This window comes from Cryptosporidium ubiquitum, assembly GCF_001865345.1.
Source record: "Cryptosporidium ubiquitum isolate 39726 chromosome Unknown contig_11, whole genome shotgun sequence".
Taxonomy (NCBI): Eukaryota; Apicomplexa; class Conoidasida; order Eucoccidiorida; family Cryptosporidiidae; genus Cryptosporidium; species Cryptosporidium ubiquitum.
In genome coordinates this window covers 236,873-252,475 of record NW_021639812.1, presented here as the reverse complement: position 1 = coordinate 252,475, position 15,603 = coordinate 236,873, and the positions used below count along the sequence as shown (strand labels likewise).

The 15,603-nt window shown below is 32.1% G+C and overlaps 5 protein-coding genes across 5 annotated transcripts; 3 read left to right on the top strand and 2 right to left on the bottom strand.

The window, feature by feature from the left end:
* Positions 1 to 73: 73 nt before the first annotated feature.
* On the top strand, positions 74 to 3,535 carry cubi_00096 (pyridine nucleotide NAD transhydrogenase; the record flags this gene model as incomplete). Its single annotated transcript, XM_029017110.1, has 1 exon — positions 74 to 3,535. The coding sequence occupies one exon, from the start codon at positions 74 to 76 to the stop codon at positions 3,533 to 3,535; it is 3,462 nt and encodes a 1,153-aa protein (XP_028875689.1).
* Positions 3,536 to 4,425: 890 nt separating this feature from the next.
* cubi_00095 (RNAse l inhibitor-like protein) lies at positions 4,426 to 6,282 on the top strand (the record flags this gene model as incomplete). The annotated part of the gene is made up of 1 exon (XM_029017109.1): positions 4,426 to 6,282. The coding sequence occupies one exon, from the start codon at positions 4,426 to 4,428 to the stop codon at positions 6,280 to 6,282; it is 1,857 nt and encodes a 618-aa protein (XP_028875688.1).
* A 922-nt stretch (positions 6,283 to 7,204) lies between these two features.
* cubi_00094 (uncharacterized protein) lies at positions 7,205 to 9,649 on the bottom strand (the record flags this gene model as incomplete). The annotated part of the gene is made up of 1 exon (XM_029017108.1): positions 7,205 to 9,649. The coding sequence occupies one exon, from the start codon at positions 9,647 to 9,649 to the stop codon at positions 7,205 to 7,207; it is 2,445 nt and encodes an 814-aa protein (XP_028875687.1).
* Positions 9,650 to 11,840: 2,191 nt separating this feature from the next.
* On the top strand, positions 11,841 to 13,346 carry cubi_00093 (RING finger domain-containing protein; the record flags this gene model as incomplete). The annotated part of the gene is made up of 1 exon (XM_029017107.1): positions 11,841 to 13,346. The coding sequence occupies one exon, from the start codon at positions 11,841 to 11,843 to the stop codon at positions 13,344 to 13,346; it is 1,506 nt and encodes a 501-aa protein (XP_028875686.1).
* A 264-nt stretch (positions 13,347 to 13,610) lies between these two features.
* On the bottom strand, positions 13,611 to 15,047 carry cubi_00092 (uncharacterized protein; the record flags this gene model as incomplete). Its single annotated transcript, XM_029017106.1, has 1 exon — positions 13,611 to 15,047. The coding sequence occupies one exon, from the start codon at positions 15,045 to 15,047 to the stop codon at positions 13,611 to 13,613; it is 1,437 nt and encodes a 478-aa protein (XP_028875685.1).
* Between the last annotated feature and the right edge of the window lie 556 nt (positions 15,048 to 15,603).

Genomic DNA, 15,603 nt, shown 5'->3' with positions numbered 1-15,603 from the left:
TGTCCCTGTGGTAAAAAAAAAAAAAAATTAATAATCTATAAAAATTGGAAAAAGTAATTCGAAAAAAATAAAAATGAGAAAATTTAATATTAAATTAGGACTATTAGGATTATCATTGGTATTATTGTTGATTTTTGGGTTAAGTGGTACGGATGCAAGGCTACAAGGAGGATTAGTAAAAGATGGTAATAAGAGTTTGTTTTTGGGACTTTCAGAGATTTACCAGACGAGCAGTTCAGGGTCTTTAGTAATGGCAGGCCAGTTATTTGCAGCCTTGTGCTTTATATACTGTATTAGGGGATTATCATCTGAGAAAACTGCATATAGAAGCAATGTAGTTGGATTTGTAGGCATGATGGTGGCAATAATTGTTTCGTTATCAGAAGAAGGTTTTGGGAGTCATTACTTTGTCTTCTTTTTGACAACAATTGTATCAGGAGCTGTTGGAGTTTATATAGCAGACACAACTCAATTAATTAAAATGCCACAATTAGTTGCAGCATTTCACAGTTTCGTGGGCTTGGCAGCATTATTTGTATCTTATTCCTATTTTTACTCTACCATTGAACTGAAGGAAGGTATTTCCAGTTTAAGAAGAGTAGAACTGTTTGTAGGAGGGGCCATGGGCATGATAACTTTTGTTGGCTCAGTAATTGCAGCACTAAAGTTGGATGATATTCTTCCAAGTAAAAGTCCAAAAATACCTTTAAAGAATATCTCATTATCAATAATACTATTTTCCATTTGTATGACAGGATTATCATTTTGTGTATCCAGTAACGAATTAATAATAACAACAAACTTACATTGTGGAATGATTCTATCAGCTTTATTTGGACTATTTATGATTATCAGTATTGGAGGAGCAGATATGCCGGTAATAATAAGTATGTTAAACAGCTATAGTGGCTGGTCTACAGCAATTACAGGCTTTCTTTTGGATAACAGCCTGTTAATTATAAGTGGTGCTTTAATTGGCTCAAGTGGAGCAATACTTTCTTATATAATGTGTAAAGGTATGAATAGAGACTTTATTTCAGTTCTTCTTGGAGGATTTGACCAAGAAGAAACTGAAAAAATGGTTGGAGATACTAAATGTTATATCACAAGTTCAAAAGAAACTGCTGAAATATTAGCGGAGTCATCAAAAGTACTTATAGTGCCAGGATATGGTATGGCAGTGAGTAAGTGTCAAGACGTTATTTCTGAGATAATTAAAGAATTGGAATCCAGAAGTACAGCAGTTGATATTGGAATACATCCAGTGGCTGGAAGAATGCCTGGCCATATGAATGTTTTACTTGCTGAAGCAGACGTACCAACTAGAAATGTCAAAGAGATGGAAACAGTTAATGGATGTATGCAAGAATATGATTTGGTATTGGTAGTAGGAGCCAATGATATAGTTAACCCTGCAGCTTTAGACCCTCAAAGCAAGATTTCAGGAATGCCAGTAATAAATGTTTGGAAAGCAAAACAAGTCGTGGTCTCAAAGAGATCTTTAGCATACGGATATGCGTGTATTAGTAACGAACTCTTTACAAAGGAAACGACCAAAATGTTGCTTGGGGATTCCAGAGAAATGCTTCATCAAGTATATAAAACTTTAAAAGGATGCGCAGGATTTGTTCCAAGAAGACAGTATATGGATTCAAGGGTAACTGAGGAGACAGAAGATACTGAAGATAGCGAAGAAGTAACTACAGCTTTACTTTCTTCTGATTCTATTTCAAAACAAAGAAAATCATTGAAGACTTTAAGTGGTATTTTGAAAAACAAAGGGTTGGGAGAAGGAGAGACAGAATCTACTGGTATGAAAAAGAATTCAAAAAAAATAGCACTTTTGCCAATAGTTTCAGAACAAGATAAAACTATATTATTCCCAATATCTCCTTCTAAGGTGTATAAGTTTAGAGAGAAGGGGTATGAGATAGCAATCTCCAGAGATGTTTTGACTTCATCGTCTCAATCCAAATGTTTCTCAGAGGAGCTATATATGAGAAGTGGAGCTTCAGTATTTAAAAATATTGAGGAATTAATCAAGGAAAGTGATGTAGTGATCAAGATGTCTAGGCCAACTGAGAAGGAGGCAAGATGTATGAAACAAGGGCAGATATTAATATGTAATATGTATATAAGTCAGTATCAAGATAAGGAAAATAATCAGGATCAATTACTGGCAAGTTTAGCAAAGAATGGTGTAACAGTAATAGCTTTGGACGAGATTCCAAGAACTTCTCGTGCTCAAACAATGGATATAAGAACCACAACAAGTACTATTTCTGGATACAGAGCAGTGGTTGAAGCTTTAAATAGTCTTCCAAGAATCAGTAAATCAATTTCCAGTGCAGCAGGTAATGTGGAGGAGTCCACAATATTAGTAATAGGAGTGGGGGTTGCCGGGCTACAAGCAATAGCTACTGCAAAGAGCATGGGAGCCAAGGTTTTTGCAATGGATTCACGTTCAGCATCAAAAGAAGAGGCAGAGAGTTGTGGAGCTAGGTTTATTCAGGTTCCAAGTGAAGTAGATACTTTTGGAAAAGAGTCAGGCCATGAAAATAAGGAAGTTTTAATAAGACAGAGAGATTTGATTGAAAAGTATCTTTGCATTTCCGATGTAGTAATTACTTCAGCATGTAAACCAGGGGAAGAATGCCCAATTTTGATTACAAAAGAAGCTGTAAGGAAAATGAAGAGTGGATCAGTAATTGTGGATCTCTGCTCAGAATTTGGAGGTAACTGTGAATTGACTCAGAAAGATAAGATTTACTCAGATATCCAGTCAGGAGTAACAATTATGGGAAGAAGCAACTATGAATTTTCTATGCCCTTGCAAAGCAGTGAATTGTTTTCCGGTAACTTATTGGCTTTAATCTGTGAATTAGGGCCAACATCTGAAAGATTTAAATGTGATTTAAATAATGAAATCATCTCAAGAATGTGCGTGGCTCATGAAAACAAAATGCTTTGGAAACCTTTTTCGGAGCAGAATCAGGAAAAATATGAAAATCAAGAAATGCAGAAAAAGAAGGGCTTACTTCAAACCATAACAAAACACTCAACTCTGATCTCTATAAAAGATGATAATCAAACTACACAAAAGACTGTTACTTTTGCTTCAGAAACTGAGATTGATGGGTATTTCCAAAAAGCTATGAAAGAGTTGAGAAATTATGATAAATATTTGAATGGAGAAGTATTCTTTTATGCTGGAGTAATGTTTACTACTCTATTCTTCACAGTATTGGGTCTGACAATGACTACAATCCAAATTCAAAACATTTTCTCTTTCATTATCTCAACTATGTTGGGTTACTATTGTGTATGGGGAGTTGATTCTAAATTACACACACCTCTAATGTCAGTAACAAATGCTCTTTCTGGAGTAATTATCATTGGGAGTATGATGCAATACGGAAATCATACTGTGACATACACCACCCTAATGTCTATGGTATCCACATTCTTGGCTTCCATCAACACTTTCGGTGGATTCTACATTACAAACAAAATGCTTGCTCTCTTCACCTCTTAGACAATTTCCTCATTTGATTTTAGAAGAGTATTAGAGTTTCTTAAACCGCTCAGCTTATGTAAAATACCCTAGCACTATAAATAGGAGCTGGAACTCTATTTTGATAATATTGGCGGGGGTTATAAGTAACCAAGCAAACAAGTACGATCCACTTATCCCGCCAAAGCTACATGCATTCTTTGCATGCACTTTAATAAATTCCATTCCAACTAAATAGATAATTGGGTTCTGATAGAAAGCAGAAAAAGAACTTTATTGCTAAATAAACTGTCCTACTCCAATTTTGAATGGTCCTCATTTTCTTCAGCTCATTGTTCTTTACATTAAACACACCTTTACATTAAATATGGTCAGAGAAAAGTTGCCAAAAATACTTGAGGAAGGAATTTTCCAAGGCTAGTTTCAGAAAATTCCACTTTTTTTTCTTTTTATCACAAAATACGTAAATATTTTGACTAATAAGAATTAATTAATGATTAAGTAAATGGTCAGAGTTGAGAGTTCCCGCCTAAATTATGGTGGAAATTTTGACAGAGTAATTAAATATATATTTGAATATATTATGTATAAAAATAAATTAATAAATAAATATATATTATATATATATTATATATATATAATATAATATATATACACTTAAAATGCTATTTATTTTTATACAATTTAATCAAATATATTTATTCGATTAAAATTATATACTTGAATAGAAACATTGTAATATAGTCAATTATTATTAAAAATCAAAGTATTTTGGGCCAATACAATTATCTATATACTAATAAAAGAAGAGAAGAAGAAAAGCTGGAATAGCTGAAAATATAAAAGTAGAATCTGAACAACAGGAAATAAGGTAACAAGGTAAACTAGCTTAAAGGATTGAGTGTTTAGGAATGCCACCAAAAAAGAGTACAAAGAGTGGGGGAGGAGACGAAAATGAAAGCCGTCTAAGAATAGCCATAGTGGAGGCGGATAGGTGCAAACCTAAGAACTGCAGACAAGAATGCAAGGCATTCTGTCCTGTAGTAAGAACGGGGAAGCTTTGCGTGGAGGTAGATTCTTCTAGCAAAATTGCTTCCATTTCAGAACCTTTATGTATTGGATGCGGTATTTGTGTCAAGAAATGTCCCTATTCTGCAATTACTATCATTAACTTACCTAAAAATATGAGTAAAGACACAACACATAGATATGGCAAGAATAGCTTTAAATTACATAGATTACCGGTACCTCGTCCGGGGCAAGTCTTAGGTTTGGTTGGAACAAATGGAATAGGAAAGAGCACAGCTTTACAAATTCTAAGTGGGAAGCTTCGTCCAAATCTTGGAGATTACACAAAGGAATTAGAGTGGAAAGAAGTAATTGCTTATTTCAGAGGAAGTGAACTACAGACATATTTCAACAAGATGCAAAATGGGGAACTCAAAACTGTAATTAAACCTCAATATGTTGACCACATTCCAAAGAGAGTTAAAGGTAGAGTTGGTGACATTATTTATGCTAAGGATGAAAAGTCGATCGCAGAAACCTTAATAGATGAGCTGGAATTGAGGCATTTACTAGATAGACAGGTTGGGGAATTAAGTGGTGGAGAGCTACAAAGATTTGCCTTATGTGTAAGTACTTCAGTTGCCAGTATGGTGTATATGTATGATGAGCCCAGTAGTTATTTGGATATTAAACAGAGAATTAATGCCGCCAAAGTTATTAGAAATGTACTCAATCATGAGAACTACGTCATTGTAGTGGAGCATGACCTTTCAGTCTTGGATTATCTCTCAGATCTGGTTTGCTGTTTGTGGGGAAGCCCTGGAGTATATGGAGTTGTTACTACACCTTTTAGTGTAAGAGAAGGTATTAATATTTTTCTGGATGGTTTTGTACCAACTGAAAATATGAGATTTAGAGAAGAAGGACTCAATTTTAAGATTGTAGACCAGGATGAAATTGCAATGCAAAGATCCAATTTTGTAAAATACCCAGGATTCACAAAAACTATGGGATCCTTCAAACTTTCGGCTGAAGCTGGAGACTTTGGAAACTCTGAAATTATTGTTATGCTTGGACAGAATGGATGTGGAAAAACAACGTTCATCAAGATCTTAGCAGGAGTGACCAAACCTGATGATTCTGATATAATTGACAAAGATCATTACCAGATGCCAGAATTTAATGTCTCCTACAAACCACAAACTATATCACCCAAATTTGAAGGTACTGTTAGAGACTTGTTCCTAATGAAAATCAGAGAATCTTTCATGGATGTCCAATTCACCTCAGAAGTTGTAAAACCATTCAACATTGAGAGAATTGCTGACCAACAAGTCAAACTTCTTTCTGGTGGAGAGCTCCAAAGAGTAGCTTTAATCTTGGCTTTGGGTAAGAAAGCTGATATCTACCTTATTGATGAACCATCAGCTTACTTGGATTCAGAACAAAGAATTACTGCATCCAAAATAATTAAAAGATTTATTCTACACTCGCAAAAAACTGCCTTTGTTGTTGAACACGACTTTATTATGGCTACTTATCTTGCTGACCGTGTTATATTATTTACTGGTACCCCAGGTATCGACTGTTGTGCCAATAGACCCGAAAATCTGGTTACTGGCATGAACAAATTCCTCAAAATCCTTGAAATCTCTTTCAGAAGAGACCCTATGAACTTTAGACCCAGAATTAACAAACTTGATTCTGTCAAAGATAAAGAGCAGAAGATGTCCGGAAACTATTTCCTTCTCGAGGACTAACCAAAAATTATACAATCAGCAACTCCATCTTTAATATAATTATATAATTTTAAATGTCATTTTTTCAAAAAAAAAACCCGCTCAAACTCTTTATATCAACTTCCTCATTTTTCAAAAATAAAGTATGGGAAATGTACATATAAGCAAACAGAATAATGAAATAAATATTACAAAACCTCAGACGAATCTAGAATTAATCTAAACAGATGTACTCTATACCCTCCTTCATCTTTTATCTATGTTTTTCGTCATTTTTCTTTAAACATACCTCTCACTTCCTCCTTCCTTTTCTAATAATACTTTCAGTTTTTTATTAACTTTGTTACTTTTCAATTTAATTTCTAATTTTCCTCTAAATAACTACAGAAACCTCGTTAATGCAATACTCACTTACCGTCCCTTTCAAATTTCCCGCCTAGTCATTTAAATGCATGCATTTGCATGTAGAAATTATTAATCGTCATATTTCTTATACTGGGATCACAAAATTTTAAATAAATTCCAAACCTTAATATTGTAGTACTATTGCCCACAGAGGAAACATTGAAAAGAACTTATTACATAGTTTACTCATTTTTGCTTTATTAAATAAAAGTGTATTATATTAGAAGAAAAGAAATAGCGAGATTTATTTATATGGATTTGGTAATATACTGGAAAACTGTAAAATCCTTGTATTATTATTATTATTACTATTATTATTAATCTCAATAGTATAATTTAAATAATATGTTCTATTTCTTCAGATACTTAGTAATTCATAATGTTCTAATCATTGATATTTATTTTTACATGGTATAATGTAAAAATAAATATCAACTCCCACCTTTTGTTCTCCATTTCCTTTAATATCATCTTAAAATTTTTGAATAGAGAAAAAAAATAGTTTGTGACTTCTCAATGATATTTTCTTTATTGAAACCTAAATAGAGCATATCACCATATCAGAGTGACTCTTCAATAATGTTGAATTTCTCCAATCACTCAATATATCCTTCATATTCAAACAAGGAGTTGTAATCATCCAACTAGGCATCTGTTTGTCTTCATTTGTTTCAAAAAATCCGAGTATTTCCGGTACTCCAGTACTTGAACGAATATTTTCGTCGTTATATACTCCATATGATGTTATTGAATTTGAAATTGCATCCTCACAATTTAATAAAGGATTTCCGACGTTGATACTTGTATTAGTGCTTGAACCACCGCAACTGTGGCCATAAATCAAACATGACATCTGGGTATGATTTTGGCTTTGAATATAATTATTTTGCTGGCCATATTGATTATTATTACTGTTACTAGTATTCATACCAGTACAGATGTTATTGCCAGTACTATTATTACTGTTAATATTATTATTATTATTATTATTATTATTATTAGTGTTATTATTAATACTAATAATACCTCCATCAATATTATTTATGGAGTAATTATCCAAATTATCAGCTATAAATTGTTTCTGAAGTTCAAAATGAATATGCTGATTTTTATTTGACTTACCTTGCTGCATCAGTACCACACCATCCGTTGGAATTGATGGATTAAACAAACCGCATGCAAATCCACGAGGATTATTCTCATCATATATCTTACTCAATATGCCTCCTGGTGGAATTATTCTCAAACCCATTGATGATACTATTCCTGTTCTCCCTCCCTGCTGTAAACAACTTGAACAATTACAGCTAACTCCATGAACAACTGCCTTGACTCCTCCAATACTGTTTATGCTAAATTTGCTGTTCCTCATTGTATTATTGTTGTTGTGGTTATTTATATTACTTTCAATACTGCTGATACTGCTATTACTACTATTACTACTAATACTACTATTACTACTACTATTACAATTACTGTTATTATTATTATGGCTATTACCTATATGAACATTTATATTACTTATATTTGTATTATGGCCAGTGATATTATTACTGCCACCATTGTTAGAGATTGTTGGCCTAAAGCTGCCCCCATACATGCAAGGATTAAATTTTTTGGCGGTTACCGTCGGGTGCATGCAATTGACTAATGGTAATGCTTCTCCAATAGGCGCCAACACCACATCAGGCAAAAATTCACCACATGATGACTCCGAAGAATTTGGTAAATTAGGAAATACTAGATTATTTTGATCTGCAAAATTCTGAAGGGAAATATACTGTTTATTATTATTTTCTCCTCCATAGTAGACTGAACTGGGTTTATATGGGTCAAGAATGCCTGAAAAGCTTGTACATACATTTTGGAATTCATTAGAGTCATACATATTTTGAGAAATGCCAGTATTATTATTTTTATTATTTTGGAGAATACACCCACTACTTCTTATCTGCATCTGTTTTTGCAAATAACATGAAAAGAATCCCCTTAGTATTTTTTCCTTTGAGACTCCATTGCATTCAAAAGCCTGAGCAATTAAGTCATTTGAAATTATCTGAGAATTGATATTATTATTTGATTCATGCTTTCCAACGTTAATAACAGAATTTTGTATATTATTATTATTATTAGTAACTCCAAGAGAATTATTGGTACAACTTCCCACATTCATTCCTTGTGAATCTAATGTTGTCTTGCTCCCCTCATCAACAATATTAACTTCAGGTTTTGGTTTAAATAAGACAATAAAAGGCTTAACCTTATTCCAGTCTAATTCGATTTGACAAAAAGGACAATGAGCTTTTACGTTGTATCTTTGTTGAATCATTAATGCAAGTCTGACACAATCATAGCATGCAATATGCTGACATACCTGAAATCTAGCTCTGGTTGATCTTGGTTTATATTGGCAACAAACATGACAGTAAATTACTCGTGATCTCTTTTTTTTAGAATCATTATTGTTATTAGACGATATTCCGCTATTACAATGATTAATATTTAATCCAGATAATTGTGTCTTTTCCTTAAAATCATTGGAAATATTTGAGTTATTGTTCAAACTATTCCCCAAAGTCAAATTAACCGCACCAGAAGCTGCTTCATTTTGTTTTATGAGATGCATATTATGAGAACGATTTAAATTCGCGTTTGATATTTGTTGAAATAACCCCAATGATGACTTATTATTTTCGTCTTCTTCCATGTGATATTTTATCTTTGTTGGGATGGAGGGAGAAAATCCCATCGACTTTGAAATACTACTTAAAGGCTTAAAACAATTATCATCCTGATTCATTACCTCACTAACTACAGTATAGTTGTTATTTATAACTGTTTTGTTGGGCATGATACCTTCTGTTGCTGCATTAATTGTTGATGTCGATGTTGATCTTACTGTTGTATTTCTTTTCCCATTTAAATAATGATAGTTATTTATCTTGTTTTGAGATAAACCACGTTTTTGTCCTTGTAAATTCATTCTTCAACAATTTTATGTTCTTTTTAAGTTTATTCTGTTGTTTTCCTTTATTTGCGAGAATTAAAAAATACTATTCAATTCTTATTCTTTATACTAATCAACAAGGCGTGTTTTCTCGCATCAATCACATAAACTATTTCTGTTTTTATTTTCAATTTTGCATTCACATCCAGTATTTATTTGTCAGTTCGATATGGTTCTGAGTTTGATGTTTACTTTTAAATATCTTGTATCTTCCTCTTTGTTTTACAATGATTGCTTTGTCCTCTAATTACTGTATAACGAACATCACAACAAGATAATGCATTATGCTCAATTAAGGGCATCTTAACTCAATAACTGAAGACAAAGCGTGTGTGTGTGAGACAAATACATAATTCTTGCAAAAAACATGCCATTGTGCAACCTCTGAAAAAAGTATATTAACTATTCCATAAATTTTTTTTTAAAATCATGATTAGTAATATTTTTATCCCAGAATTTTAATTTTGTAAAATGTATTTGATTATTTATATTTTTTTTGAACATTTATTTATAGAAAAAACTGTCTGCGAAATGCATGCAGTGTGCATTTATCCACATTGAAATAAAATTGCATGCAATCTGGCAATTGCTCATTTTTATATTAATAACCTGTTAAGATTAATTCCCAAAGTTCTATAGATTTTTTGATTTTATAATGGACTTAACAAGTATTATGAAAATTTCTGTTCAAATAAAATTTAATTATGATCTGCTATAGTACATTTATTTCCATTGCTTTTAGTCTTATTTGCCCCCCCATCACTTTCTTTGAAATATTACGTGTAAAACCAGCAACAGCCATCTTAATCAGTAATACTTAAATTATAAAAAGAATTATTAGGCAGACTTTTTATTATCATTGCAAAAGTTTCTTTGGAATCAACCGAGATTTTATGTCAGTAATGACAATATCGTTAAAAAAATAAAATCGAAATTTGTGGTTTTAGGTTTATTAAAATCAAAAATATTACTATCATTCGTTTATTACACGTGTTTACTAATATTATTTTTTTAGAAATTTGTGTGCATGCAAAATCCTATACCAGCATTGCAAGTGAGTAAAAAAATTCCCATGCCATGCAAGTAGTACATACAGTGCACAATAATCTTTATCTCACTGATATGAAAAACTTTTCATCTTTTCTAGTTAAAAATTTTTTCTATTTCAATATTTAAAGCAATTAATTCCAATAATAAAGCTCTACTAATTCGGTCAAAATAAAATAAAGTAGGCAAAACAGCCAGCAAGTTCATCAAAGTAGTACAAAATTATAATTGAAATGAAAAGTTTGAATAATTCTATTCTGCTTATAAAATGCAGTTAAATTAATAAACTTAATTACTTGTAAATCTTTAAAATACCATTTAGCTGGTAAAGTATTTTACAAGATTATTTGGATACAATGTGGGGAAACCACTAAGATTATTGTGAACAGTTCAGATTTTTGGCGCCGAAGTGGAACACATGAAGTAAATAAAAATCAGTTATCTATCTAAAGATAAGTTAAAAAAAAAAGAAAAACATGAAATTTGGCGGTGTATAGGATATCTGTGTGGTAGATCTCAATAACTGGTATATTAAACAGGTTTTCTATTGTTTTAATAAAAACAAGGATATTATCAGTAATAATTATATAATTGTTATCTATTGATATTTCAGTAATTCAACGGCAATTTGAATTAATCCTATTCGGAACAAACTTAGGAATTCAAATAAATCAATAAGGTATTACTTGAAGAATAAATTATATCCAAATTGTCAAAGATTCGAATATCGGATTTAAGAAGTTGAAAGGAAATATAACAAAGTTTGGTTTGTTGAATTTAGAATGTTCAGGTAAAATTTTCTAATTGGAAAGTATATGTTGAATGAAGAATTATTTTAAGGTTATGAAGAAATTTTATTAAAGAATTAATCATTATTTTGAAAGGTATATATTTATTTCATATTTTGGCAGGTTTACTTACTACTTAATGAAAGAATTATTTTGAATAGAAAGAATATCCAACTTAACAGAGAAAGGTAAAGATAGTTATATAAGCTCAAATATACGTTTTAACTTAAAGGTAAGACCAGGTAAAGTAAGGAGCAATTGCATGTATGCGTGTTATATGCATGAATATTGTCATTGGTATATTAAGGCATTCAGGTTAAATTAAAGGTCAAATGAATTATTATGTTCCAGAAACACCAAGCTATCCGTCGTACCCGAGAAACGGATTGTCCTCGACATTAAATAACTCAAAGGGTACAAAGTTTTTGCAAAGTTTAAGCACAAGTAATCATTCTAATCATTATAATTCAGAGATTTTGAGAAGCAGTAAATATGTGGACTTTGACCGTTCATTCAATTATAAAGTTCCAGAGAACAATGCGAGTATTTTTAATATTCAAAATGATTTAGATAGGTTTGAGGTGGATGAGTTTCATATCAATAATATTAGTGGCACGAATACTACAATTACTTATTCGTTAGTACCAGAATGGATTAATAACTGCTGTTATGGTACAATCCAAAACAAAAAGACTGAATATGGGAAGAATCAATTTGAATTTTCAGGTAAATCTTCAGGGGTTGCAGAGGTTCAATATAATGGAAATTTTGGTAGTAATTTTCAAGAAGAGTGTTATTCAGTTAAAAATCCGTTTACTAATACCGATGAAAGTACTAAAGGAAATTGTAGTAATAATAATAATAATAATAATAATAATAATAATAATAATAACAGTAGTAATACTAGTATTCATAGTAAAAGACCAAGACATTTTTTCTGCTTTTCTTGTAACCAGTTTAAGCCGAGAAGCACAAAGGCCAGATTTAAAGTTTGTAAACACGTAAGCTGTTATCATTGTTTAAGGAAGGCTTTGCATGTGGAATATTGGGCAGCAAAAAATGATATTTGGGACAAATGCAGAGCTGAATGTCCATTCTGCCATATTTCTTTAGACTGGACAAAGATGAAACCTTATATAGTTTTATCTCTGGAAGCAAAACAATTTCCACTTATGTCTCTTTGTGATGCTGAAGAGAGGCAAGGAGAAGCCTTTCAAGTGATTCAATCTTTTTTCCCCAAGGGAGTACCTTCTCACATTATATATGGTAATAAGATCGACTTTTCCGTCAAACCAAAAGTAACTCAAATTCTATTTGGCTATTATTTAGAACTTATAAATAGTCTGGATTCTTATGATCAATTCTTCCAGCCAGAGGGAGATTTGTTGGGCTTGAGCTCGAGTAACAACACTATCATCGAAAGCCAGCTCGATATTAATGCCGGCTCCTTCAGCAACAACGGAAGTAATTTCATAAGAAAGTTTGAGCCTCATTCTCAAACTAGTACAGACCCAAATCATTATTCCAGTGCTACGAGCTGCAAAAGTGCTTCTACAACCACAAGAGCCTCTACTGCTACCAACACTTCCACTACTGCTACCATTAATACCACCACAGTTTCCTCCCACAATATCAGCACTTGTGCCAACATTGCTACTTCTGTCTCCTCAAGCACTTTAGAAAGTGAAGAAGAGGTTACTACAGAATATGAAGTGGAAACAGAAATAGAAGAAAAGGATAGAAACCATAATGGAGATGTCATTTGGGCCAAGACCTATGACATTTATCCAGACATTTTTGTCTCTTGGAGGAGAAGTATTCTTTATCCTTCACTATGAGATCCTAGTGTGAATTATTCAATTGGAGAAAAGGTGGAAGTTCTGCATATTATCACTATTTCCAAGAATATTCCTTTCTGTTACTACTTAATAACTAAGTTGTTTATAACTACCGGAATTTATATCTCCCTTGCTGTTTTCCCTATTTCTCTTATAAAAATTTAAGAAATTTTAAATGTAAACTTAAATCACTAATATTCACTGTTTAGTACCGAGTGCATGCATGCAGGCGGGTAAATTTGATGTTAAAATAAGTTGTTTTTATTAAAAACTATTTTCTTCTTTATTTCCATATCCTTTGCATACAATAAATACAACGGTGGCAGCAAGTATAGAAGTGCCCACAAGAATAGATGCACCAACAATGGCTTTTGCCGTTGCATTCCATCTGCTTGTAGGCTCTTTATTAATTTTTTTAAAGTCTTCATGGCTATCATGATGGTGCTGAGACTCATGATCACCATTTTCACCAGTACCTCTAAGAGATGGAAAGTTTAATTCAACTTCTTCTGGTTGAGCCTTATTTTCCAAACTCTCTATTTTATTTATTGATGAAAGTCTTTGATTTCCTCTTGTGTTTTCGTCACCCTCTTCATCATAAATTACATTTTCATCAGAGAATGTTTGTTCTTGCTGAATATTATCGCTTTTTGAAATTTCCTGATCTTGGAATCTAGGCTTTATACTGTAATCATCTTCCAAACTTTGAGTTAATTGACTAGGGTTGCTGGAATCTTCAGCAATAGATGATTCAAATGATTGGCTTTGTATTTCCTGGATATCATCATTACCTCTATCTTTATATCTGTCCTGTTTTGCATACTCAATATCTTTTGTAATTTCAGAGTCAGTAATCTTACTTGCAGCATTCTCTTCCCTTTCAATAAATTCTTTAAACTTCTTATTTTCAGCTTCCTTTTCAGCTAAAGTTACAGAGTCTTCAATTACCTCAACACCATCAACAAATCCTTCTCTTTCCGCCAAAGTAGTTACTCTGAAGAAATTCTTCATAGTATCAACTGTTTGCTGATCTCTATGGTGAATTGCAATGTCAATAGGTTTTTGTCCATTGGAATTAACGGACTCCAACATATCAGCAACCACATTTGATTTAAACATAATTCCAAGAACAAAATGCACCAGTTCATCATTTTCTGACATTGCTGCCAGATGAGCTAAATTGTTACCTTCTGTATCTAATAACCTATTTAGTTTTGCTCCAACCCAGAACTTTTGAGATAAAGTGTGAGAAAGAGCCTGCACTAAACCATGTTCAACCATTTTTTGAAGAATAGTTCTTCCTTTATTGTCCACGGAACAAGTTAATATACTTATATATGTCCCTGGTTCGAGTCCTGAAACATTAGACATTGTTCCTTGAAGACTATCCATTGCTGCAATTAACTCTTTTTCTGCATTTTCTTGTAGCTGGCTGTGAGGAAGCGCTAATTGGTAAATAATGTTCCTAACGCTCATTAATACATAATTGTTCGGGTATTTGGTTGCAAGCCATCCTAAAATTGTTGAACATTTTTGTCTAGACTCTGGTGGAATATGAAAAATATCTACTAATGCAAATACTGGAAGCTTTTCGGAGTTATCATTGGATTCTACCGATACCACTTCAATACTGAAAACCAGCAATGCAAACAGTATCAAAAAACTAAATGGTGGATTTTTAAATATTTTCAAAGATGCCATTTTTTTTTCTGGCAAACTCGATAATACTCCAAACTTTTTTTATCCTTTTTACCTGTTTTTCTGATAATATATGTAATAACTTTGACTTGGTTCTTGATTCCCCCTTCTTTTAAAGTGTGTAATTATTAAGCTAAAAATTTACCTTGAAAATTTTGCACCCATATAAAATTGAAAAAAACAGAACTACTTTGGGTGAACTTTTTAAGTGCAAAATCACATTTTGATTCAAGCACACACTAAGCTTATACCCAACATAATTGATTGTAATTTTATAATTTTGGATTTTAAATACTGAGAAACTTCAAAAACCATATATTTTTGAAACCATACTAAATACTTTTTTCTCTTCTTTCAATAATCTCCCATTAGCTTTTTTACTTTATTTTAACGATTAGGTCCTGGAATTTTCATTTATTTTCACCAAAAAATCATTGAAAAACAATTATTCTTTTCTCTCTTAATTCTAATAAATTGATTTTTATTTTTATATCTGCATGCACTTTTATCATCAACATAACTTTTCCACATAAAATATTGCATGCAATTTAACTATCAT